Genomic DNA, 27888 nt, shown 5'->3' with positions numbered 1-27888 from the left:
CGGTGGGCAGGTCATGTCATCCGTATGCCGGACGAGCGCATACCCAAGCAGCTCCTTTTTGGGGAACTCTCTGTTGGAAGACGCTCGCATGGAGGGCAGAAGAAACGTTACAAAGACACGCTCAAGGCCTCCCTGCAGTTGCTTGACATCGGCACGACCATCTGGGAAACGCTGGCATAAAACCGCCCTACCTGGCGCTGCCTCAGCCACAAGGGCTGTCAAGCTTATGAAGCAAGATGCAATGCTGAAGCACAATTTAAGCGTGAGCTGCGCATGTCCAGAGCCACCAGCGCAACAACTACAGCGCCTACACAAGTTTGCCCAATATGTGCCAGGACATTCCGTGCCCGAATTGGCCTGATCAGTCATCTTCGGACACACCGCATCCAGCCTCATAATGACTAATGGTGTCGAGGTCCTCATCGACGATGATGGACGAACAACAACAACATCCTTCTTAAAGTCTACTGCCGAGAATTCGACCCATACTCTGGCTGAGGCTGAAACGGTATCTTTTAAAGGTTCATCATATTTCCTTGTATTTGTACTCTATGCCCCTATGGAAAAGTCCAGGATCCTATTTGCCTTTTTACCTCCTCCTCAATCTGCCTTGTCATTTTGGAAGATTGGTGCACGTGTACTCTTGGGTCTCTCTGTTACTGTGTTTCCCTTTAGAATTTTACCCTTTGATTTCCCCCTCTCCATTCCTCCTCCTCAAATGTATCATTTGACACTCCTTCACCTTAAATGTTATCTGCCATATACTCACCCATTCCACAAGTCTGTCTATGTCCCCTTGAAGTCTATAAGTATCCTCCCTCACAGTTCACATCACTTCCAAGTTTTGTGCCCTGTACTCCCAAATCTTGGTCATTGGTGTAAATCAGGAAAAGGAATGGTTTTTATACTGACTCCTGGAGAACAGCGGCACGGTGGCACAATGGTTAGCACTGCTGCTTCACAGTGCCAGGGGCCTGGGTTTGATTCCCGACTTGGGTCGTGAATGGCTGAGGTAATAGCAGATGCGCTAGTAGTAATTTATCAAAATTGGCTGGACTCTGGGGTAGTGCCGGCTGACTGGAAAACAGCTACTGTTACGCCGCTGTTTAAAAAAGGAAGTAGACAAAAGGCGGGTAACTACAGGCCGGTTAGCTTAACGTCCGTAGTTGGGAAGATGCTAGAGTCCATTATTAAAGAGGAAATAACAGAGCACCTGAATAAGAATGGTTCGATCAAGCAGACGCAGCATGGATTCATGAAGGGAAAGTCGTGTTTGACGAATCTACTGGATTTTTATGAAGATGTCACTAGTGTGGTTGACAGAGGGGAACCGGTGGATGTGGTGTTTTTAGATTTCCAGAAGGCGTTCGATAAGGTGCCTCACAAAAGGTTGCTGCAGAAGATTGGGGTACACGGAGTTAGGGGTAAGGTGTTGGCGTGGATTGGGGATTGGCTATCTAACAGAAAGCAGAGAGTTGGGATAAATGGGTGCTTTTCTGGTTGGCAGTTGGTGACCAGTGGCGTGCCGCAGGGATCGGTGCTGGGGCCTCAATTGTTTACCATTTACATAGATGATCTGGAGGAGGGGACTGAATCTAGGGTATTCAAGTTTGCTGATGACACGAAGGTGAGTGGGAAAGCGAATTGCATGGAGGATGCAGAAAGTCTGCAGAGAGATTTGGATAGGCTGAGCGAGTGGGCGAGGATCTGGCAGATGGAATATAACGTTAGCAAATGTGAGGTTATCCACTTTGGAAGAAATAATAGTAAATTGGAATATTATTTAAATGGAGAAAAATTACATCGTGCGACTGTGCAGAGGGACCTGGGGGTCCTTGTGCACGAATCGCAAAAACGTTAGGTCCTTGTTCAAAAAAGGGTATAAAGATACGCCCAACAACTACAGGCCAGTCAGTTTAACGTTGATCTTTGAAGCTTTTAGAAATGATAATCCAGGATAAAATTAACAGTCACTGAACGTGGACTAATTTGGGAAAGCCAGCAGACTTGTTAAGGGCAAATGATGATTAACAAACATTTTTGACGTGGTTAGCAAAGATAGTTGATAAGGATCATGCAGTTGATGTAGTTTACACAGAATTCCAAAAGGTTCTTGATAAAAGGTCACACAATAGGCTTGTCAGCAAGTTGAAATCCATGGAATAAAAGGTTTTGCAGGTGCACGGATACCAACTTGGCTTGGAAATAAAATAGTGGTAAAAGGTTGTTTCTCAGACTGGGGAAATACGTTTGATAGTGTTTAAAGTTTATTTATTCATCACAAGTAGGCTTACATTAACATTTCAATGAAGTTACCGTGAAAATCCCCTAGCCATCACACTCCGGCACCTGTTCGGGTACACTGAGGGAGAATTTAGCATGGCCAATACACTTAACCAGCACGTCTTTTGGACTGAGGGGGGAAACCGGAACACTCGGAAGATGCCAATGCACACACTGGGAGAACGTGCAGATTCCTCACAGACAGTGACCCAACATAAGAACATAAGAAATAGGAGCAGGAGTAGGCCATCTGGCCCTTCGAGCCTGCCCCGCCATTCAACAAGATCATGGCTGATCTGAAGCTAATCAGTTCCACTTACCCGCCTGCTCCCCATAACCCCTAATTCCCTTATCGATCAGAAAACTATCTACCCGTGATTTAAACATATTCAACGAGGAAGCCTCCACCACTTCAATGGGCAGAGAATTCCAGAGATTCACCACCCTCTGACACCACCCCTGTATTGAAGGAGGAATGGAAAATTTTGGCCAGTGCCTCTCCACTTTCCATTCTTTCTTCCCTCAGCATCCTCTGAGGAGATGGTCCTGGTCACTTATCAAATTAAATATAGCTAACCTTTCTAATACCACCTCTTTACTAGTTTTCGTCCGTTTAGAATCTCTCTGCCTCCTCCTTCATGATGGCATTGGCAGCATCTTCTTCCTTGGTAACGACGGGTATGAAATACTCATTTTGTGCCTTGGCCTCTGCATCCATGTGTAAATCACCATTTTGGTCCTTAATTTGTCCACCCCTCTTACACCTTTTATCATTAATATACCTTGGGCGGCACAATGGTCACCACTGCTGCTTCACAGCGCCAGGGACCGGGGTTCAATTCCCGGCTTGGGTCACTGTCTGTGTGGAGTTTGCACATTCTCCCCGTGTCTATGTGGATTTCCTCTGGATGCTCTGGTTTCCTCCCACAGTCCAAAGATGTGCGGGTTAGGTGGATTGGCCATGCTAACTTGCCCCTTAGTGTCAGGGAACCAGCCAGGTAAATATGTGGGGTTATGGGGATAAGGCCTGGGTCGGATTGTGGTTGGTGCAGATTCGATGGCCTGAATGGCCTCTTTCTGTACTATAGGATTCTATGATTCTATACCTATGGATTCCCTTTTACTTTAGCTGCCAGCCTCTTATGCTAACTCCTTCTCCCTTTGATTTCCTTTTTCACGTGTCGTCTGAACTTTTTCAGCCTGGTTATCACTTGTGTTATCAATTTGATATCTGTCATTTGTGCCCTTTTACACGTCTTCATCTTACTCTCTATCTCTTTCATCATCCAGGGAGCTCTGGTTTTGTTCTAATTTTTTTCCTTGTGGGAATGTATCTCGACAGTGCCCATAGCGGTTTCTTTTTAAAGGCAGTCCATTTTTGTATTATTGTTTTGCCTGCTAATCTTTGATTCTCAGGTGCCGCAAGAATCAGTTCTTGGGCCCCATCTACAAGACACAAGTCAGGGGTGTGATGGAATACTCCTCACTTGCTTTGATGAGTGCAGCTCCAACAAAACTTGAGAAGCTCGACATCATCCAGGACAAAGCAGCCCATTTGACTGGCACCACGTTCCCAACATTCACTCCCTCCGCCACTGATGCACAGTTGCAGTAATGTGTTCCATCTACAAGATGCACTACAAGAGCTCATTAAGCCTTGCAAACAGCACTTTCCATGACCGCTTGAAGGAAAAATGCAGCAGATACATGGGAACGCTCATCACCTGGAGCTTCCCTTCCAAGGCATTCGCCATCCTGACTCAAAACTATATCACCATTCCTTCATCTGGTCGAAGTTCTGAAACTTCCTCCCTAGCAGCACTGTGGGTGTACCTATACCACATGGACTACAGCAGCTCAAGAAGGTAACTCACAACCACTTTCTCAAGGACAATTAGGGATGGAAAATAAACGCTGACTTAACCAGCAACACTCTCATCCCAAGAATAAATAAAAACAAACCTCACCAACCTGATTTACTATGATAATTGTGTTAATATGCTTCAATTGTAAACCCTTTTGCACTCCCTCTTACTCTGACCCCACCTGATACTATAGTGTTATCTGTCTCTCCCAAATCTTCATGCACATTGTTTATTCTTAATATTACATCCTAGTTCCAATATAGATATGATGTAGGTGAGATTGAATTTTCTAGGGCAATTGATCTGATCTGGGCCATGATCATACTAGTTTTCCAACTATTTGTAAATGTCTCAAAATAAATTGATTTTTTTCTATTTTAAAGTTTTCTTTCCCTTTAACTCCTTCATCCTTTTTTAAAGACGTTATCAGTGCTTCGATGCATCATCAGGTGGCATCCCATTATAAACAAGCTCAGAATGAAAGTATTGGCCAATTCTTCAATTGTACAAGTGTGCTCCTATATTAGAAATGTCAGTCTGCCATTCTGTACAACAGTGACTACACAAAACTACTTCACTGTCCGTGCAAGATTGTAAATCCAATGAAGCATGATATGAAAATGCAGTGGTGTATATCCAAAACTACTTTGGAGTTATACATATGAAATAGAAGGAAGAGTAGGACTTATGGTTGATCTATCTTATCTCTACCTTCCTGCTTTATCACTCTACCTTATCCCTTGATTCTCTTATTGCTGAAAAACTATATCAATTTCAGTCTTGAATATAATCAATGGGCAAGACATCTGACATAGAGAATTCTAAAGACCCAAATAGTGGAATGATGGATGAGTACTGGGCCAATTACTGATCTACTCAGCTGGCTCAAGGTGCTGAAAGACTGTGGTGTTTTCTTGAATCTAAATTTCCTAGATTCAGGGAAGGTCCCATTAGATTGGAAGATCGTACAGTGCAGAAGAGGCCCTTAGACCCATCGAGTCCGCACCAACACGTGAGAACCACCTAATCCCATCTACCAGCACTTGGACCGTATGAAAATGTAACTCTTTATTCAAAAAGGGAGGGAGACAGAAAGCAGGGAACTATAGGCCAGTTAGCTTAACATATGTCGCAGGGAAAATGTTAGAAACCATTATCAAATATGTTATAGCAGGGCACTTGGGAAAATTCAAAGCAATCAGAGTCAATATTTTTTTTGAGAAGGAAATCATGTTTAACCACTTTATTGTGGCTCTTTGAAGGAATCACATGTGCAGTGGACGAAGTGGAACTGGTGAATATATTGTTCTTAGATTTCCAGAAGGCATTTGATAAGTTGCCACATCAAAGGTTATTGTGGAAAATAAAAACTTATGGCGTAGGGGGTAACACATTGGCATGGATTAAAGATTGGCTAGCTAACAGGAAACAGTTGGTATAAATGCGTCAGCCTCCCATCCATTGACACTGTCTACACTTCCCGCTGCCTCAGCAAAGCAGCCAGCATAATTAAGGACCCTATGCACCCTGGACATTCTCTCTTCCACCTTCTTCCTTTGGGAAAAAGATATAAAAGTCTGAGGTCACGTCCCACCCGACTCAAGAACAGCTTCTTTACTGCTGCTGTCAGACTTTTGATTGGACTTACCTTGCATTAAGTTGATCTTTCTCTACACCCTAGCTATGACTGTAACACTACATTCTGCACTCTCTCATTTCCTTCTCTATGAATGGTATGCTTTGTCTAAAGCGTGCAAGAAACAATGTTTTTCACTATGTTAATGCATGTGACAAATCAAATCAGTCTTTTTCTGGTTGGCAGAATGTGACGAGTGGCATGCCACAGAGATCCGTGCTGGGTCCTCAACTTTTTACAGTTTATATAAAAGACTTGGATAAAGGGACTGAAGGCATGGCTGCTAAATGTATTAATGACACAAAAATAGGTAAGAAAGTAAATTGTGAAGTGGACATAAAGAGGCTGCAAGATTAAGTTAGTGGTCAAAAATCTGGCAAATGGAGTATAATGTGTCCATTTTGGCAGGAAGAATAAAAAATAAACTTATTATCTAAATGGTGAAAGGTTGCAGAGTTCTGAGGTGCAGAGGGATTTGTGTTCCAGTGCATGAATAACAAAAGGCTGGTATACAGGCACAGCAATAGGAAAGCTAATATAAAGTTATCATTTATTGTGAGAGGGATTGAATACATAAGTATGAGGTTATGCTTCTGTTGTACAGGGCATTGGTGAGACCACAACTGGAGTTTTGTGTATAGTATTGGTCTCCATATGTAAGGAAAGATGTAAATTTTTTAGAAACAGTTCACAGAATGTTGACTGGACTAATAAAAGGAATGAATAGGTTGTCTTATGAGGAAAGGTTGGAAAAGTTAGGTTTGTATCCACTACAGTTTAGAAGAGTAAGGGGCGACTTGATCAAAACCTTTAAGATCCTGAGGGGTATTAGCAGGGTAGATGTGGAAGGGATCATTCCTCTTGTCAGTGAATCTAGAACCAGGGGTCACTGTTTGAAAAGAAGGGGTCACTCATTTAAGAGATGAGAATTTTTCTCTCTCAGACAGCAGTGAGTCTCTAGAACTCTCTTCCTCAAAAGATAGTGGAAGCAGAGTCTTTGAATATTCTTAAGGCAGAGCTAGATAAATTCTTGATTAATAAGGGGTGAAAGGTTATCGGGGGTAGTCAGGAATGTGGGGTTAAGGTTACAATCAGATCAGCCATAATCCTGTTGAATGGTAGAGCAGGTTCGAGGGGCTGAATGGCCTATTCTGCTCCTAGTTGATATGTTTGTTATGCTTGTGGGGAAAGGAAAATTTGCAGGGTGAGAACTGAACATTGGCGGTCTGTGACAGCCAGCTTTAGGAGGTATTGGAAAAGATCAGGGAGAGCAGAAACTCCTCTTTTGGCAGGGCAGTTTTCAAGGCCAGATGGGAGATAATTTATTAACAAATTAAGTACTCATTGTCCATTTCACTGTTTCTTTGCCTTGTTGATTGATTTTATTGTGAATCTGATGCATGCAATTCATTTTAAACTATTAAAAATGTAATCACGTTGCACACACAAAATTACAGAGTTCAGCGATTTTATAAAATGAATAATCATCAAGATTGAGAATATTTCAGTGGTTGAGTTCTAACAGCAACAATTTGCATTTATATGGCACCCTATACCTGGGGGGAAACATCCTAACGCGGTAGTCAGGAGAAAATAAAAGCTGCAAAATTCACATAAAAAAGTCTCCCATGCCTGTCACAGAGCACCTAGCCAGTTAAAAGTGCTGTTTGCAATGTCAGACAATCTTCCTGAGCAGAGATGTGTGGAATGTATACTCTGACATAGTGTGGGGTGTTCAGTTTCTATTCGACTGTATCTGTGCATTGATGGTGGGCAATTAGTAATGGTACTCCAACACATATTTCATCTCACCTCCTCCTATCTAAGTGAACTACTTGATTAATGACCTACAGGCCTGCAGCACGACACGATGGGCCAAATGGCCTCCTTTGCACTGTGCTTCTGTTTAGCTTAGTCGAGGTAAACCCTGTACTCTATAATGGAAGCAGCTATTTTAAGAGTTATTGTCTGCGATTTCATAAAATTGTTTAGTTGGCTATTAGTTACATTCTATTCCATTGCTGAACCAGTCTCCTTGTAAACCATGTTTCCCCTCAACAAGAAATACTAATTTCTTGTTATTTTTCTCACATGTATTCAAGAAGTACAAGACTGGACAGGAGAGGAAGATGCCAAGCATTCTGGGAAATAAAGTAAAAATACCTGACTTCATTCTTTAAGAAAGAACCCTTCCATTATTTTTCTAATTTTTTCTGCTCTTCTTCCCTGCTCAGTGACTCCTGCTAGGTTATGGTTCCACAGATATCCTTATAGAATCACAGAATTCCTACAGTGTAGAAGAGGCCATTTGGCCCATCGAATCTGCATCGACCCTTCAAAATAGCACCCTACCTGGGCCCAATCCCCTGCCTTATCCCCGTAACTCTGTGCATTTTACCATGGCTAATCCAACTAACCTGCACATCTTTGGACTGTGGGAGGAAACCGGAACGCCCAGAGGAAGCCCATGCAGACATGGGGAGAATGTGCAAACTCAACATAGACAGTTACCCAAGGCTGTAATCAAACCCGGGTCCCTGGCGCTGCAAGGCAGTAGTGCTAACCACTGTGCCATCTCCCCTAATCTTCATCTGTGGCTCGGCAATAAATATCAGCAGGCAATTTGACTGTGAAGGGCATCACAGCCGAGTTTGATCAGTGTATTCGTTTTCGCCCGAGGATCACTGGATAGTGACCGGAAGCGTTTTTTTTCCTCATTCTAACTTGGGCTGCCGAAACCAATTGTCTTATTTCAACTGTGAGTATTCAGTGCGGACTGAGAATCAAACTAAGCTATCTAGTCTGGATTAGATTGTGAGATGACTTAAATCTCCAGCCGACTATGGGGAGACAGGAGATGTATACGAAAAAAACTGGAATTTATTCGCTTAAATTTAGAAAATCAAAACCAGTTACAGAACACAAATAGGCTTAAGAGTTTTACCATTTCATCCTGTTATTATTCTGTTATGCCCAGAATTATGGAGCACTGTGGTTTTGTTTTCCACTGGGACACTGTATGCAGGGAATACATTACTTCTTAAATGTCTCAAAGAAAGAGTGAATTGGGAGGTTCTTTAGCATTTGATCATCTAAAAATGGAATCCTGTATTTCCAGACTTCTCAGCACTGTCACTACAAGTTTAATGTTTTGTGTATATACATGGAAAGAAACAAATGACTTTCAGGAACAGCTATGCAACAGGCAATCTAAGCTTGGCCGTGATCTGGGAGTGTTGAATATGTTACCATGGGGAAAAGAAATGAGCATAAGATGTTAGCGGTCTAATGTTACTATAACTTTGCACCATAAAAAGCCAAGAAAATGTCAGTAAAATCCTCAGCTTGAACATTCTGCCGCAGGGGAAATGTTTGTTCCTATTCATATTGCAAAAGACATTTGCCTGTACGACGGAAAGAGTTTGATATTGAATCAAGAAAGATCATGTTTTCTGTTTAAAGCAAAAAAAAAACACACATTGTTTTTGGTACCATTCTGCCTTGGATTTTCCCATAGACTAATTTTACAGCTGCAAGATCCCAGCTGACATTTGTCAAACAGGATGTTTTTTATGGGTCATGCTTACAATTTTTGCTCTTTGATTTGTTGAGCTGGTTCCTTGGGCAGGCTATATTAACAAGTCAACCCAAAAAAAAAGCTGTCAAACATTGGTAAACAAGAGCGGCAATAAAGTTCATCTGTGTGATGGGAGAGAAAGGCTCAGGATGATTCCTCGCTCACTGCTTCGTCTTCCCTCATAAGGTAAGAGGAGTTTTCAGTTTGCTTTAGGTTCCACAGCTAGCTAAATATCTGCAATACTAATTTGCAAAGGACAGCCCTTGTTCCCGGCTGGAGCACGGAGGAGGGAGCACATTAGAGAAGAGCATAAGGACAAACAAGATTTATTTCAGCAGTTTAGGATTCGAGTTCTCTAAATGAGAATCAATTAACCCTTTAGATGCTTTGGGATTTGTGTGTGCTAAGATATTAACTATTTTCCAAGAATTAGATTTGGTGTGGTGATAGGATTTTTTTTCATGAACTGCTCAAAACATTTTGCGAGCTAGTGGGCTTGGTTTAATTTTAAGCAATAAAATGACATTCTGACCACAATCTTAAATAGATAAACATGTGTTCCAGCTCGATTTGTAGAATTTTTAACTTGAAGTATTAGCCTGTTTGGTGTATAGTTGATTGACTCACTTTGAATTGAGAATTATCATTTTTCTATGAACTTTGTTTACTAACCAGTTTGGCTATACAGAACTTTACAAATTGAAAAGTCAAAGTGAAGCCCCATCACACAAGGCATTGGTGAAAATAGGTTGTGAATAGATAAGTTCAGGAGCCTTTCGTGTCTAGAAATCCTTGTGGCAGTCTACTATTTGGCACAGTACTGAGGGCGTACAGCTTCTACCTGTATCATGGTCGTGCACTTAGCATTGGGACGAGGTGGGGAGAGATGGTGCATGGGGTGGGTGGGTGTTGAGTGTGGGGGCATGGGGGCAGAGGGATGAGGTGGGTGGTGGCGTGGGTCGGAGGTCAGGGGATGGTTTGGAGTTGAATCTGGTGGAAATGCAGGTGGGTGACATTACCTTATTAGTCCTTCATTGCACTGGGAGGTCAGCACAGAGGTGGCCAAGTGCAAGAAGCCCATGCAACCACTTGTGGCAGAATCTGAGTCAAAAGAAATGGGGATAATTGAGCCCCAAATTCTTCTGCCATCCACTCGGATCAGGTAGTTTTTCATACTTCCACAACTGAGGAATACCAGAGTTTAGATAATGCCAATCTCGGAATGTAAAATCCTGCATATTAAAGGAGCAAAGAAAACCGCAAACAAAATGTGGTGCAGATTTGAGGGCTGGGGAGAGAACAAGGAAGAATAGAGGAAAGAGAATAGCATAATAGTTTTTCTTTGAACATAGTGAGCTTGCAGGCAGTAGAAGAGTGTGTAGGGAAACACTACTAGTATTTAATGAGTTAAAGAATGTGCTTGTTTCATCTCAGTACTATGATGGTTATTTATAAAAGAATTTCTGCTTTTAGGAGTCAATGAACCTTTTGTGAACATTATGAACAGTGGACTGCTTTTTCTTGTGTTCCGAATTGGCCTGCTGTTCCTGTCCTTGCTCAGATCTGGAGAATCTCAGCATATGGCTGATGAATCATGCTCAGTACAGATCCTCGTCCCTGGTCTGAAAGGTAGTTGTATTTTCAGTTTAAAGGTTTGTTATTTGTGACGTATATTGACGACATTTTATTCCTGTTGCACTTCTCACTAAATTAAGTTACATTACATTAGCACTGCAATTGATGCCAGGATATCTTGTTTGGTGCTAAACAAGCAGTGTGCTTGATTGATCAGCAGTGGCGCAGAGTTTTCACAGGGTGCATCAAATGAAGATGGTTGGAGACCACTGGATGATTCATTTGGTAAATCCAATACCTGTTTGTGAACTAAACAATACAGATAAAGCTGAGTTCCTTATCTGTGCTGAGTTAGTTGATTTCAGCCAAGGCAGCAGTCGAGATGATAAAGTTGCTGCAGCCCACCCCTGATCACTATCCACTAAGCACCACTGGAAGGTGTATGGTTGGTGACTGAGGGCAGGATTGAGTTCAACTGTAATACTCCTCATGGCTGATGCTCATTGTCAGGTACACAAGTGAGGAATGGCCAATGGGCAAGATCATGGAGTTTTGTTGGAATCAATCTGGATATAAGGTAGCAACTTCAGGTAAAAATAGGAGGAAATGAAATGGTTGGAAAAATGGAATGTTGTTATTATAGTTGATGTTTGTCACAATCATGCAAAAGTACAACATTATAAAAACTCAAGTGTAAATTACAGTGCTAATAGAAGAGAGACGAGCTTTTCTTAGTGAATTTAAAATCCTTAGCTCCAGTCATTTATGCAGAGTTATCACAATATCCTCCAATCCATTATATGTGATGAGACGCACCGGTTGTGCAGCTACAATTAGAAGTGTGAAACTGACTCCTTAAGGTCAACTTTGCAATGAACTGGCATTACTTGTGTGGCTCAGCTAACGCTAGCTGCAATCTGCAGCTTATAGGCTTGTTCCATTTTCAGAGCTTTGCCATGCATGTCAGTGCACATGGTCTATGATGGTACATCTTCCGTGATGATGATCGTGTTGATCGTTCTGAGATTTGGAGAAAGGAGTGGTCCATGATAAATTTAATTTAACTAGCACAGCTGAGATCTGTCAGGTGTGGCATTCTGAAAAGTCACAATTCACATTCTATAATTTAAAGATGACATCAGTCGGTGGGGAAGGCCTATTGTGAATTTATTGATATTAATGCTACCATTACTGCCACCTCAGAGGTGACAACAGATTAGAGCTTCAAGACCGTTCTAATACAGAATATGCACTGATTGCCTGTAGCAGCACATTTAATACATTTTGTTGTCACGCAAATAGGGAGAAAATATCACTTCAGTGTGCCTTTGTGAATACATTTCTTCCCTAATTTTCCATTTGATTTCCAATGCCTTGATAGAGTTTTAAGGTAGGCAATCAACTATCTTCATATCATAGAATCCCTACAGTGCAGAAAGAGGCCATTCGGCCCATTGAGTCTGCACCGACTACAATCCCACCCAGGCCCTATTCCCATAACCCCACATATTTATCTTGCTAATCCCTTGACACTAGGGTCAATTTAGCACGGCCAATCAACCTAACCCACACATCTTTGCACTGTGGGAGGAAACCGGAGCACCCGGAGGAAACCCACACAGACACAGAGAGAACGTGCAAACTCCACACAGAAAGTGGCCCAAGTCGGGAATCGAACCCGGGTCCCTGGCGCTGTGAGGCAACAGTGCTAACCACATATCATGTTCGCATAGGGAATTGTAAAGTAACATTTGTGGAAGATTTCGATATCCCAGAGATAAAGTAATCAGTCCAGTGATTAGAGTGAGATGAAAGTGGAATTTTTTTTTCATAGAACATTGAACAGCGAACATAGAAAAGCTACAGCACAAACAGACCCTTTGGCCCACAAGTTGCGCTGAACATGTCCCTACCTACTAGGCTTACCTATAACCCTCTATCTTACTAACTTCCATGAACCTATCCAAAAGTGTCTTAAAAGACCCTATCGAATCCGCCTCCACCACCACTACCGGCAGCTGATTCCACGCACCCACCACCCTCTGAGTGAAAAACATACCCCTAACATCCCCAGCACCCTAAACCTGTGACCTCTTGTGGCAACCATTTCAGCCCTGGGTAAAAGCCTCTGAGAATCCACTCTATCAATACCCCTCAACATCTTACACACCTCTATCAGATCATCTCTCATCCTTCGCCTCTCCAAGGAGAAAATACCTAGTTCTCTCAACCTATCCTCATAAGGCATGCCACCTAATCCAGGCAACATCCTTGTAAATCTCCTCTGCACCCTTTCTATGGCTTCCACATCCTTTCTGTAATGAGGCGACCAGAACTGGGCACAGTACTCCAGGTGGGGTCTGACCAGGCTCCTATCCAGCTGCAGCATTATCTCCCGATTTCTAAACTCAATTCCTCTATTGATGAAGGCCAGTATTCCATGCGCCTTCTTAACCACAGCCTCTACCTGCGACGCTGCTTTGAGTGTCCTATGAACCCGGACCCCAAGATCCTTCTGATCTTCCACGCTGCCAAGCGTCTTACCCTTAATATTATATTCTTCCATCCTATTTGACTTGCCAAAATGAACCACCACACACTTATCTGGGTTGAAGTCCATCTGCTACTTCTCTGCCAGTCTTGCATCTTATCTATGTCTCATTGCAACTGCTGACATCCCTCTACACTATCCACAACACCACCAACCTTTGTGTCATCAGCAAACTTGCCAACCCATCCTTCCACTTCCTCATCCAGGTCATTTATAAAAATCACAACGAGCAAGGGTCCCAGAACAGATCCCTGGGGCACTCCACTGGTGACCGACCTCGATGCTGAAAAAGACCCATCTACAACCACTCTTTGCCTTCTGTGGGCAAGCCAGTTCTGAATCCACAAAGCGATGTCCCCTTGTATCCCATGCCCCTTCACTTTCTCAATGAGCCTTCCATGGGGCACCTTATCAAACGCCTTGCTGAAATCCATATAAACTACATCTACCGCTCTTCCCTCGTCTACGTGTCTAGTTACATCTTCAAAAAATTCAATTAGGCTCGTAAGGCATGATCTGCCTTGGACAAAGCCGTGCTGGCTATTTCTGATCATACTATTCCTCTCCAGATGTTCATAAATCCTGCCTCTCAGGATCTTCTCCATCAACTTACCAACCACTGAGGCTAGACTCACCGGTCTATAATTTCCCGGGCTATCTCTTCTCCCTTTCTTGAATAACGGAACCACATCCGCAATCCTCCAATCCTCCAATCCTCCGGAACCTCTCCCGTCTCCATTGATGACGCAAAGATCATCACCAGAGGCTCAGCAATCTTGTCTCTCGCCTCCCACAGTAATCTGGGGTACATCCCAACCGGTCCCGGCGATTTATCTAACTTGATGCTTTTCAAAAGCTCCAACACATCCTCTTTCCTAATGTTCACATGCTCAATCTTCTCAGTCCACTACAAGTCTGCACTGCAACTACCAAGATCCTTTTCCACTGTGAATACTGAAGCAAAGTATTCATTGAGTACCTCTGCCATTTCTACCGGTTCTATACAGAATTTCCCACCGTCACATTTGATAGGTCCTACTCCTTCACATCTTATCCTCTTGCTCTTAACATACTTTATTCTCTATGGTCCCCTGAATCCATTGATTCTTTCCCTCGACAACAGCTCACCTTTGGGTACATTAGTCACTGTTAAGGGTGATCGTTGATGGTGAGCAACCCTGCAGGCTATTTGTCGTTGTGGGTAGGGGGGGTACCAGGTAGAGGCACATAGTTGAACAGAATACACAACCAGCAGTCACTGAACGAATTGGCGAAGATATCCCTATCTTCAACTCCCTTTCCATCAGCAAAATAAAATTCACTGATCCTCATAAGCCAGGTAATTAGACAAAGGGAAATGTGTAACATTCAAACACATTTGGACCAACAAGTGATAGACTAAGGAAAGGCTATTGAATTTTAACTTTGATAAATGTAAGGTAATGTAAATTGGGACAGGAAAGGTGTATGCATAATGAAGAGATATCTGTCTTGTGGAAAAGAAGTAGAAGTCAGTTTACTAATTATACTTTGAAAATATCCAATCAACGTGAAGCTCCTGGATGGGTAGTCTATATCTTGAGCAGCATTGATTATAAATCAAGACTTGTTTTAACCTTGCATCATTCACAAATATATTACTACACTTTACCACTCTACAGACAGAATTTGTGCTTAGAATCCCTACAGTGCAGAAGGCGGCCATTTGACTCATCGAGCCTGCACTGACAACAATCAAACCCAGGCCCTATCCCCATAACCCCACCTATTTTACCCTGCTAGTCCCCCTGACTCTAAGGAGAAACTTACCATGGCCAATCAACCTAACCTGCATATTTTTGGACTGTGGGAGGAAACTGGAGCACCTGGAGGAAACCCACACAGACACCGGGAGAATGTGCAAACTCCACACAGTCACCTAAGCTGGGAATTGAACCCGGGTCTCTGGTACTGTGAGGCAGCAATGCCGACCACTGTGTCACCATGCCACCCACTTACATAGCACCATCCACATCATCAAAAACTCATAAATCTTCATGGACAATTAAATAATTTTTGAGGTGCAGTAACTTTTCATGACCAATGGACATCAAAACACATTACAGCCAATGAAGTTATAGGAAAAGGAAACACAAGCGCCAAATGCGGTCAAAAACACCCACAAACTGCAATGTGGTAATGACCAGATAAGATGTTTTTTTATGATGTTGATTGAGGGATAAATATTGACCAGCTCACCAGAGATAACTCCCTTGCTTTCCATTGCTTTTCAAGAAGGATGATTCCAAAACTATGGGTTTAAGTTATAAGGAGATAATTTTTGTTGCTCCCGCACCTAATGGTGCTCAAGGCAGACTTTCATCTGTTCCCATCGCGAGACATCACTGACGCCAGAGTCTTATAGCTTGAAGACCGCCACTCCACACATCAAGGATGGCTGACCAGGAGTCTCTTCCACTCTCACCAGTGGCGTGTTGGAAAGATTTTGCAGATTGACACTCAAACTGTTGGCCACACTATGAACACACCTTCCTTGGCCATCAAGTGCTGGGGTGGGACATGAATACAGAGATTCTGGCTCCAAGGCAGGGATGCTACCCACTGTGCCACAAGACCTCCACAAACAGATGGTAATGAAGCTGAATTTGTTTCATTACAGAAAAGAAGATTGAATTGGGGCATGAGTTGGTATGGTGGATATGGGGCAAAGTATGGTGGGTGAGGAACATGGGTTGACATGAGTTGGCAATAAATTGGTATAGAGTCTATAAAGGACCATGGGGGTGGATGGAGGGGTATAGGTTGGCATGAAGGGTATGAGGAGCCGGGGGCTAGGTGGAGGGCTTGAATTGGCATGGATGGTGCATGGAGAATGTGTGGGGTAGTGAGAGGGTGTAAAGGGGTGAGGGCTGGAAGAATGTTTTATAAAGTTGGAGCTAAGTCCCAGATCATTGAGGCAGGTCTATCACACAGCCACTGTGTCAGCCTCTGAGCTTTTTCTGGGGGCAGTGGACCCAACTCCAGTTCTCACTAGCACCCCCAAGTACTATCTGGGGCACTTTCCCCGAGGTTGGGTTTGAGGAGCTGAGAATTTTCACAACCCGGGAAGGAAAATTCAGATTAGTTTTTCACCCAGCTTTTTATCATCAGCAAACCTGGATGCATTATACTCGCTTCCTTAATTTAAGTTAATATAGATTTATAAGAATAGTATTTGAGACCACATACAGCACTAATCCTTGTGATACCCCATTTGTAAACAGATTGCCAATCTGGAATTGACCCATTTATTCCTATTCTATACTTTCTACACCCTATCTGTAACTGAAACACTACATTCTGCACCCTCTCCTTTCCTTCTCCCCTATGAACTCTATGAATGATATGCTTTGTCTGTGTTGCACGCAAGAAACAATACTTCCCATTGTATCCCAATGCATGTGACAATAATAAATTATATCAAATTTTTGTTCTTTAAGTGATCCTCTGTCCATGCCAGTATTTTAATCCCAACCCCGAGAACCCTTGTCTCATGCAAAAACTTTTTATGTGGCACTTTATCAAATGCCCTCTGGAAATCCAGAAGTGCTGCATTCACTGATTCCTCTTTATCCACCTTTCTACCCACACCCTCAAAAAGCTCGAATGGTCCTTTCAAACATGATTTCAATTTCATGCTGGTGTTCCCTAATTATACTGTGATTTTCTAAGTGCAGTTTTTCCACTTCCTTTGTAACAGATTCAGATCTTTCTCCCCCCCCCCTCCCCCCCCCTCCCCCCCCCCCCCCCCCCCCCCGCCCCCTCCCCCCCCCCAACCTCCCCCCCAACCCCCATAACTGATGTCTGGCTAACTGGCCTATAGTTTCTCTCTCTCTCCTCTGTTGAATTGCACTGCTTATACTTACGAGAAGGTAAGACATTATTTTAGGATTAAAATACATTTTTACATGAGCTCATATTTTCAGGATGGACATTGTGGAAATGCTTTTGAATAAAATCAATCCCCTTAGAACTTCTTTCACTTCTATGGTATGAAACAGTACCGCCTGTCTGAAACACCATGCTGAGCTTCAGAAGCCTTGTTTGATAGATGCTCCATTTAGAATCATAGAATCCTACAGTGCAGAAGGAGGCCATTCAGCCCATCGGGTCCGCACTGACCACAATCCCACCCAGGCCCCACTCCCATAACCTCACGCATTTATCCTACTAATCCCCATGATGCTAAGGGGCAATTTAGCATGGCCAATCAACCAAACCCGCACAACATTGGAGTGCAGGAGGTAAACCGGAGCACCCGGGGAGAATGTGCAAACTCCGCACAGACAGTGACCCAAGGCTGGAATTGAACATGAGTCCCTGGTGTTGTGAGTAAGCAGTGCTAACCACTGTGCACTGTGTCGTCCCACATTTTAGAAATTAATGGTTTTATTTATTAAAATGAAGAAAGTGGAGATAGTGAGAAGTTGCAACTGGCTTATATACCTGGGAATTTATACATCAAGAGAAGGGAGATGCAATGAAAACTGAAATGTTTCTCTGGCTGGAAATGTTTTGATGGATTGGGGAAATCACTCTGGAGAAGGAAAGCTTTCATAGGGTTTTAAAGGAAAGTATGAACTGCAGCCAATAGTAATGCACAGTGCTGAGAGTTGGGCTATGATAATGGCACTTAAGCAAACTGGATGCTTTTAGAATGTACTATTCAGCTTCAGATTGGAACTATCCAATCCCATCTTGCTTTACTCCAAGTGATTTCTAATGTTTTCTTAAATGCTGTGATGAATTTGACGTCAATGTCACTTTGCACAAGAAAGGTTTTACCCACTCTCTTTATATTGTTATTATTAATCTTAAATCTAACATTTCCTCCAAAAAATGGCATTTCTGACAATGAAGCACACTCACACAATTTGTGTTTGTGTCCATAATGGGGCAAATGATCAAAGCTCATCCCAGTATCACCCTCGTAAATCTACATTGCAGCTTTTCAATGATTTAAATTTCCTTTATGTGAATATGTGCTCAAAACTAACCAAGATATTTTCTTCCATCTCTTTACCAATGGGATGGAGCAGCAGTATAAAATGAAGGGTACCATTCTTAGCAGTGTAGAGGATCAGAAGGACCTTGGGGTCCGGGTCCATAGGACTCTTAAATCGGCCTCGCAGGTGGAGGATGCGGTCAAGAAGGCGTATGGCGTACTAGCCTTCATTAATCGAGGGATTGAGTTTAGGAGTCGGGAGATAATGCTGCAGCTTTATAGGACCCTGGTTAGACCCCACTTGGAGTACTGCGCGCAGTTCTGGTCACCTCATTACAGGAAAGATGTTGAAGCCATTGAAAGGGTGCAGAGGAGATTTACAAGGATGTTGCCTGGATTGGGGGGCATGCCTTATGAGGATAGGTTGAGGGAGCTTGGTCTCTTCTCCCTGGAGAGACGAAGGATGAGAGGTGACCTGATAGAGGTTTACAAGATGTTGAGGGGTCTGGATAGGGTGGACTCTCAGAGGCTATTTCCAAGGGCTGAAATGGTTGCTACGAGAGGACACAGGTTTAAGGTGCTGGGGGGTAGGTACAGGGGGGATGTCAGGGGTAAGTTTTTCACTCAGAGGGTGGTGGGTGAGTGGAATCGGCTGACGTCGGTGGTGGTGGAGGCAAACTCGTTGGGGTCTTTTAAGAGACTTCTGGATGAGTACATGGGATTTAATGGGATTGAGGGCTATAGATAGGCCTAGAGGTGGGGATGTGATCGGCGCAACTTGTGGGCCGAAGGGCCTGTTTGTGCTGTGGCTTTCTATGTTCTATGTTCTATGTACCTTTATAATGTCCTATGCACAGTTCTGCTTTTAAAAATGTTACCCACATCTCCTTCTCAATTCCATTGAGAATACCACCTAATTATGTTATATTTCCATTCTATTTGTTTCCTCAAACCACATGATTACATCAAATTACACTTAGCAACATCATGTCTGTTTACCTACCTCACATTTATCTTCCTGTTTTTTTCCTCCTATGTCTCCTAATTTAGTCGTTGCAGAAAATGCTGATATGTATTACTTTATTCCTGTGCTCAAACCATTTATACAAATGGAGAATTACACCATTTTTCTCCCCAATTCAACACATCGAATTTTTGGGGAAGAATCGGGTCCAAGGAGTCTTAACACAGATCCTTGCCAATCTGAGATCCATTTATCCATGTCCCTTAATTTCCTTAATCTTTGAAAAAATCTCTTATTTAGCACTTATTAATTTTCTTTTAAGTCTAGACATCTACTACATTTCCTTTTTATATATGCTCAATTATTTCCCTGAAGAACTTGATTAATTTGGAGAAGCATGAACTATCCTTTGCAGACTCTCACTGACTATCTCTAATTAGCTCATGGCTTTCAAAGTGTTCACTAATGAAGCCTTATCATTGTCTTGCAGCTTTCCTGTTCCCTGATTTCCTCAAAACACACTGGGCCCTATTTTACCATTCAGGGGCGAAAATGTGGTAAAGTCGGGTGTGAGACCTTTATCGTGATCCGCACCCGCATCCGCGCAGATTGCCACTTTACTGAAACCCGGGAATGGTGGCGATTCGATTCGCGCCCAAAACGGGCGCAACGACGATTTAAATGCATTTGCATGCATTTAAATTGAATTAATGAACTGCCCGCCCAACTTTACCAGCACTTCCCCCTTTACCACCGCGTTTGCCGATCCGGAACCGCGCCGTAACGGACCTGCAAAATAAAAGCCTGAGTTGGGTGCTCCAGCCTCTGAAGAACGCGTTCAGTGTTTCCAACGGCTTTCTGGCTCAGAGCAGTGGTGGGGGGGGAGGAGGGAGGCGGGTCAGATCATTCTCTGGTTGGAGGGGGGAGGAGGGGAGTGAGGTCAGATCGTTGTCCGGTTGGGGGGCAGGAGGAGGAGGCGGGAGGCAGGTCAGATGTATCTCTGGTGGGGGGGGGAGGGCCGATCGTTGTCTGGTGGGGGGGGGGGGAGGGCCGATCGTTGTCTAGTGGTGGGGGGGAGGGCTGATCATTGTCTGGAGGTGGGGGGCGGGGGGGAGAGGAGGCGGGTCAGATGTTCCTCTGGAGGGGAGGGGGAGTGAGGCCAGACCATTCTCTGGGGGGGGGGAGTGAGGCAAGTTTGTTGTCAGTGGGGGGGAGGGGGGAGTGAGGTTAGATTGTCGTCTGGGGTGGGGGGGGAGTGAGGCCAGATCGTTGTCTTGGGGAGGAGGGAGGAGGGAGGTGGGTAAGATGTATCTCGGGGGTGGGGGGGCAGATGGAACTCTGGTGGGGGGGGCAGATGGAACTCTGGTGGAGGGGGCAGATGGATCTCTGGTGAGGGGGGCAGATGGATCTCTGGTGAGGGGGGCAGATGGATCTCTGGTGAGGGGGGCAGATGGATCTCTGGTGAGGGGGGCAGATGGATCTCTGGTGAGGGGGCACGGGGGTTCGCTGCCACTCTGCAGGTGATCAGTGGGGAGGGAGGGGGGCAGGGGTGGCGATTGGTCTAGGTAGTGGGGGGGGTGGATAAAGGGGACAGTGATGTGTGTGGGTCCCCCTTATCCATCCCCCCACTACCCAGATCGATCACCACCCCTGCCCCCTCCCCCCCACCGATCGCCCGCAGAGTGGCAGCAGAGCCCCCTGCCCCCCACCAGAGAGCCATCTGCCCCCCCCCCCCCCCACCCCCCCGAGATACACCTTTGCTCCCGCTTTTCGCTCCTGGGCCAGTTTCTCCGCTTTCTGCGGCTCAGGAGCGATATGACACGGGTGCGCTTTTTCAAATTTTTTCCCAACTGCGCATGCGCAGTTCAGAGGTCTGATCGTTTCGGCTGCGCTAAGCCCCACCCACAGCGCGAATGGGACTGGAAATGGCTGAGAGTGTATGGGGGCGCCTGAGAGCAGATGCCTAAGTCAGATCTGCATTACGCCCAGATTCGGCACTTCGAATGAAAATGGTAAAATCAGGCCCACTGAGTCAGGAAACTATCTAATTGTACAATGTGAACTGCTCTCCATTCTGATCATTGTTACTGTTGTGCCAGTCCACTCTTGAATCATCGTTCCAATTGTATTGTTTCTGCAAACCTATTTGAATGTCCGCAAATGTCATTTTCTATTTCTTTCTTATTGTTATTTCTTATTATTCTTATTGGTATCTATAATACCATCAAATATTTTCTCACAGCCATTGCTATTTTCAGTTTAATTCAGAGAAACTCAGTCAGAACATTACCTTTGATGATATCGTTGAGTAAGTTGGGTGGCACCTCAGAGACTGGAGTTGCCAATACTAAAATGAGAGAGTAGCCTGGGTGTAGTTTTAGAACATGTTACAGTGAGAAGAAAGCAATGGTCAGAACATGGCTATTGGCATAGCTGGAGATTGATACCTCAAATGAAACACCAACGGTTCCAGCTGGGAACAAGATTACACAGAGGATAACAGTTGAGATAGTGGAATGCTTACTGTTGAGTAGAGATACAGAAATTTTGACCAGCAGCATGATAGGAATATGAAGTTTGAAGTGACAACAAAGAAATAACTTCTAATGAATGAAAAAGCACAAGTTGGTACTTAGCATAATGATAATTGTGGCATCTTAAGTATAAATTAAAAATTGAACAATTTTTGGAGGTGCAAAGTAAAATAATACATTTAAAGGTGTTTCTTTTTTTAAAAGCAAAACACCTAGTCTTCACATTGGCAAAACCTGTACAATGGCTGTTGCTGTTTAGGTGTAGGAGTCCAGTTGGCTAGTTTCTATTTCAGCTCGATGAGGTAATATTAAGATATTGTATATTTTAAAAGTGAAATTGCCATTAGTTCCTGAAGCCTGTGATTTTAATCAAATCTAATATTTAAGCATTAATTATTTTATTCCTAATGTGATAATTATCTTGCAATATACAGAAAGTAGATTTAATTTGCAATAAATGATAGTGATTACAATATTATATAAAGGAAATGCATTTTATATGTGTAATAGCACGAGGCATCAATGAGGAGGTTGCTGTAATCAGAGTGATTTAGTTAAACAACAACAAGGTAAAACTGTATATAAACACTGCAACTACATTTCAGGTCTTAACCCCTTGACTCCCACCTCACACTGAGGGTTTGCTTGCTCCCTGGACCCGCACACTTTCCTCCCATTGGCTGAGATTCGTGCACTTCCATGCAACAGGCCTCGGATGGGTCACGTGATCAGTGGATGATTGTCCCTTCAAAGGGCCACGCCACCACAATATATATAGTGTCATACCGAAAATGTCGGCAATATGTGAGTAATCACAATGTTTCACACAGATAACAGGTTGCACCCCTGCATAATAATTGGGAATAGGCAAAAGTGAATATATGACATTTTTGTCTCTTCCAGTAACAGTTATTTTCTGATCTCTCAGACAGAGATTGCCACTTACATGCCATTTGGTAATGACCTCTGAATTTCATCTGAGTCAGGGTCCTATTTACAGGCACAAAGGTATAATTTCTGTGTAGCCATTTTGCCAACGAGGGTGATGCTGTCACTTTATATTGTATTTCAGGTGAACCTGGGGAAAAGGGCGAGAAAGGAGAGCCTGGGAGGATAGGAAAAGTTGGCCCAGTTGGACAACCAGGTGACTAAAACAAGATTTTCTACAATGATAATTTCTACATCGAAAGGCATAATATAAAATGATTTATAAAATGCTAACATTTGAATGTTAATGTATGTTATTGCTGGAGAAGGGTTAATTGACTGCTTTCATTTTTCAAGGATACACCAGTCTGTATAGGTTCTAGTTCTAAGAAACAGGTACTAATGCCTCTCACATGTTCATGATCTTTTGTAACCAATGTATCCATTTTGCTACTTTAAAATGCTGCCAGCAAAGTGCAAAATATTGCGGGAGCTACATTTGATAGCCTCCAAAAAAGGTGCACAGATTGTGATGTGGGATCCTACCACTGTTGACTCTGATGCAGAAGCACACCAATTTGTCCTGCCTCCTCATTCATATCATCAATTTCAACATCCAGCCAGTGTTCACTGTGCTATTGATTCTGAGTGGTTGGGAGCACTTGAAGATAGCCAGCACCGCTAGAAAGAGAGGTGCGTTGTGGCTGGAGTAGATGCTGAGTGCTGTGCAGGAACTAACTCTGACCTGGGAAACATTGAAGAATGGCCTTTTGGCTAAGATCAAGCATAGGATCAAGCATGCGATCAGGTGTAATGCCTGCTCTTGTCAGCTTGGATCACATATGTACCTTGTCTGGGCACAATGAATTGGATCCAATTTGAATTGGTCTTTGGAGCAAGCAAAGAGATGGATAAGGGGCATGCCCCATCCACTCTGCGCAATGGCTTTGTAACTCTGAGAAAGGAAAAACATTTTAAAAAATCATAGGAGAGAGTAGTTTCCAAGGTTTTGTGGACGCTGCAATGCAGCCTAGCTGAAGGAGGTGGAATGGAGGAGAGATGTTCTATATCCTTCGGGAAGCAGGAGGCCCTCCAGGCATACGCTAGTAAGCATTCCCCTTGGAATGCCTTTACCAGTCCTAGTGCCACACTACAGTGCTAATCCAATGATTGTGGCATGGCTGGCTGAAGACTGCTGGGGGAGACTGCAGATGGTCTTGAAAGGTGACATTGAGCAGCTCTGGGCCTAAAAGGCCCAGCTTCAGAGTGTTTCACCTTGCAATGGGAGGCGGCATTTTGGGTTGGATAGCTACTTCAGCGGCCTGGGGAAGCACCCCCGACAACGCTGCCCGGCGAAGGATGCGATCTGCTCTGGGTGTGGAAAGAAGGGCCATTACGTGAAGGTATGCAGGGCGAAATCGACCTCCAAGCCCAGTAGTGCCGCGTGCGACCCGCCACCTTGGACGCTGTCAGCCGCGTGTGAGCCGTGCGGGCCGCCATCTTGGACGCCTTCAGCCGTGTGTGAACCATGCAAGCCGCCATCTTGGACACCATCAGCCGCGTCGCAACATCCAATGGTGGCTTCGGTTACGCTGGACCAATCCAGGCCTCACCAACTCGCCAGGTCCATGATGGACATCGAGGTAAACGGTCGCACTACAAACTGTTTATTTGACTGTGAGAGTACGGAGAGCTTTATTCACCCTAACACAGTGAGTCGCTTCACCCTTTCAGTACTGCCAGTGAAGCAAATGATCTCCATGGCTTCAAAGTCCCACTCGGTGGATGTCCTCGGGTACTGCGTGACGACCCTGACTGTATGGGGCACTGTGTTCAAAAATTTCAGGCTCCTCGTGCTGCCACAGCTCTGCACTGCCGTACTCCTGGGGCTAGATTTCCTGTGTCACCTTAAGAGCAACACCATGGAGTACAATGGGCCTTTTCCCCCGCTCTTCGTTTGCAATCAGCAGTTCTTAGATCACCCACCGCGTACCACCTGCAGGCTCTCGACCCTTAAAGTCGCTCCTCCCTCACTGTTTGAAAATCTCACCCCCGATTGCAAGCCCATCGCCACCAAGAGCAGACGGTACAGTGCTGGAGACAGGGCTTTTATCAGGTCCGAAGTACAACAGCTCCTAGGGGAGGGGATCATTGAGGCATGTACCAGCCCCTGGGGAGCCCAAGTAGTAGTTGTTAAGACTGGGGAGAAACATCGCATGGTCATTGACTACAGTCAGACCATTAACCGATACACGCAGCTGGACGGGCACCCCTGACCCCGCATATCTGTCATGGTTAATCAGATTGCGCAATATCGGGTGTTCTCCACCATCGACTTAAAATCTGCATACCACCAGCTCCCTATCCGCCTGGAAGACCGCCAATATACTGCCTTCGAGGTGGATGGCCGCCTCTATCACTTCCTTAGGGTCCCCTTCGGCGGCACCACGGGGTCTCGGTTTTCCAGCGTGAGATGGACCGAATGGTGGACCAGAACGGGCTGCGGTCCACCTTCCCGTATCTGGATAACGTCACCATCTGCGGCCATGATCAGCAGGACCACGACGCCAACCTCCACAAATTCCTCCACACCGCCACACTCCTAAATCTGACCTATAATAAGGAGAAGTGCGTATTCCGCACACACTGCCTCGCCATCCTTGGTTGTGTTGTGGAAAGCGGGGTCATCGGCCCCGACCGCATGCGTCCCCTCCTGGAACTCCCCTTCCCAACCAGCCTCAAAGCACTGAGGAGATGCCTGGGCTTCTTCTCGTATTACCCCCAGGGGTCCCCAATTATGCGGATAAAGCCCATCCGCTCATCAAATTCACCTCTTTTCCCCTGACGGCAGAGGCCCGCCTGGCCTTCGACCGCATCAAAGCAGACATCGCGAAGGCCACGCTGCACGCTGTAGACGAATCCATCCCGTTCCAGGTGGAGAGCGATGCGTCTGACTTCGCCCTAGCCGCCACCCTTAACCAGGCAGGCAGACCCGTGGCCTTCTTCTCACAGATCCTCCAAGGCCCTGAAATTCGACACTCCTCTGTCGAAAAGGAGGCCCAAGCCATAGTGGAAGCTGTACGGCACTGGCGTCACTACTTAGCTGGTAAATGATTCACCCTACTCACGGACCAACGATCAGTTGCATTCATGTTTAATAACACGCAGCGGGGCAAGATCTAAAATGATAAAATATTGAGGTGGAGAATCGAGCTTTCCACCTACAAATACGACATCTTATACCGGCCCGGGAAGCTCAATGAGCCCCCAGACGCCCTGTCCCGGGGAATATGTGCCAGCGCACAAATTGACCAATTGCAGACTCTCCACAACGACCTCTGCCAACCGGGGGTCACCAGGTTTTTTCACTTCATTAAAGCCCGTAACCTGCCCTACTCCATTGAGGAAGTCAGGTCTATAACCAGACACTATAACCAGGCCTGCGCAGAGTGCAAGCTGCACTTCTATCGGCCAGACAGAGCACACCTCATAAAGGCCACCCGCCCTTTCGAACGCCTAAGCGTCGACTTCAAGGGCCCCCTCCCCTCTTCTGACCGCAACATATACTTCCTCAAAGTCATTGACGAATATTCACGTTTCCCCTTTGCTATTCTCTGCCCGGATATGACCTCGGCCACGGTCGTCAGGGCCCTGCACAGCCTCTTCACCCTGTTCGGTTTCCCTAGCTATATCCATAGCGACCAGGGATCCTCCTTTATGAGTGATGAGCTGCGACAGTACCTGCTCTCCAAAGGCCAGTCACCCGCTGGCAAGAGGTCCTCCCTGATGCACTACCCTCGATTAGATCACTCCTTTGCATGGCTACCAATGCTACCCCTCATGAAAGAATGTTTGTTTTCCCCAGAAAGTCCTCCTTGGGACCTCACTACCATCGTGGCAGATGTCCCCAGGCCCTGTCCTGCTCCGGAAGCACATGAGGACCTATAAGTCGGACCCCCTGGTCGAAAGGGTCCAACTCCTCCACGCCAACCCCCAATACGCCTATGTGGCATACCCCGACGGGCAGGAGGCCACGGTCTCTATTCGAGACCTGGCACCCCCAGGGACCACTACGACCCACAACCCCACACCCCCATCCCCCGTATACAGCATGCCTGAGCTCCAGGAGGCACCACCATGCACCCGACAATGTGAAGGGACTACAGATGACTCAAGCGACTACGGCCTGGTGCCTGAACCAACACCACGGCCACCGGAACCGGCACCACAACCGGCACTACGACGGTCGCAGCGGCAGATCAAGCCCCCAGAGAGACTAAATTTGTAAATTTGGAATTCTGTAAATATCGTTCCACCCACCTCACCCCCGCCAGACTCTTTTTTAAAAGCAGGGGGTGAATGTGGTAAACCACTGTTAGCTTCTTGCCTGTGTGTGTGTGACATGCCTGGACGTGCCCCTGCCGGCCCTGCCTGGGACTCCCCCCCCCCCCCCCCCCCGCCCCCCGGTCCAGGTATAAAGGTGACTGCTCCTGCCTCAGTCTCTGGACCAGTTCATCGGCATGGGTGTGCTCCAAGTCTTTTGCTAATAAAAGCCTATTTGTTCTTGCATACAAACTAGTCTTTGCTTGTGCATCATCTCCAAAGTGGGCAAACAATTTATTCCTAACCGTATAAGAATGATTTTGGAAGCCAGCCTCCCAGTTGAGGAGGCAGGCTTCAGAGAATGAAGAAGCTGCTTTGAACAGATCCAGGCACTCATTACCAACATTGAGACAAAGCTCCCAAAGCAGCAGAAGATAAGAGCTGTATTCATAGACTTGTCATCAGCATATAGCAATCTTTCTGGGGCAAAGGCCAATTACTGAAACATAGAATGATTATTCAATGTAGGAAAATCTGTTAGGCTTATCAACACCCTAATGAGCAACCAAAAATTCTAGGTTTATCTTGGTGACAAGACCAGTCAAACAGTACTGTTTGCAACTCCTCAGACTCCAAAACGGTTTGTGTCCATATACAGCAATATCTGGA

At 45.0% G+C, this 27888-nt stretch overlaps 1 protein-coding gene across 2 annotated transcripts in view; it reads left to right on the top strand.

The window, feature by feature from the left end:
• The first annotated feature begins 9416 nt into the window (after positions 1–9416).
• colec11 (collectin sub-family member 11) overlaps positions 9417–27888 on the top strand; it is a 39561-nt gene continuing 21089 nt past the window's right edge. For both annotated transcript variants that reach the window (XM_078213196.1, XM_078213195.1), the window contains exons 1-3: positions 9417–9547; positions 10835–10990; positions 23042–23113. In XM_078213196.1, coding sequence (XP_078069322.1) covers positions 10861–10990; positions 23042–23113 — 202 coding nt within the window. In that variant the 5' untranslated portion in view covers positions 9417–9547; positions 10835–10860. The remainder of the gene's footprint in view (positions 9548–10834; positions 10991–23041; positions 23114–27888) is intronic.

Source organism: Mustelus asterias, chromosome 5 (genome assembly GCF_964213995.1).
Source record: "Mustelus asterias chromosome 5, sMusAst1.hap1.1, whole genome shotgun sequence".
Lineage (NCBI taxonomy): Eukaryota > Metazoa > Chordata > Chondrichthyes > Carcharhiniformes > Triakidae > Mustelus > Mustelus asterias.
Note: the sequence above shows the minus strand (reverse complement) of the source record. Positions and strands in the feature narration are given on the sequence as shown.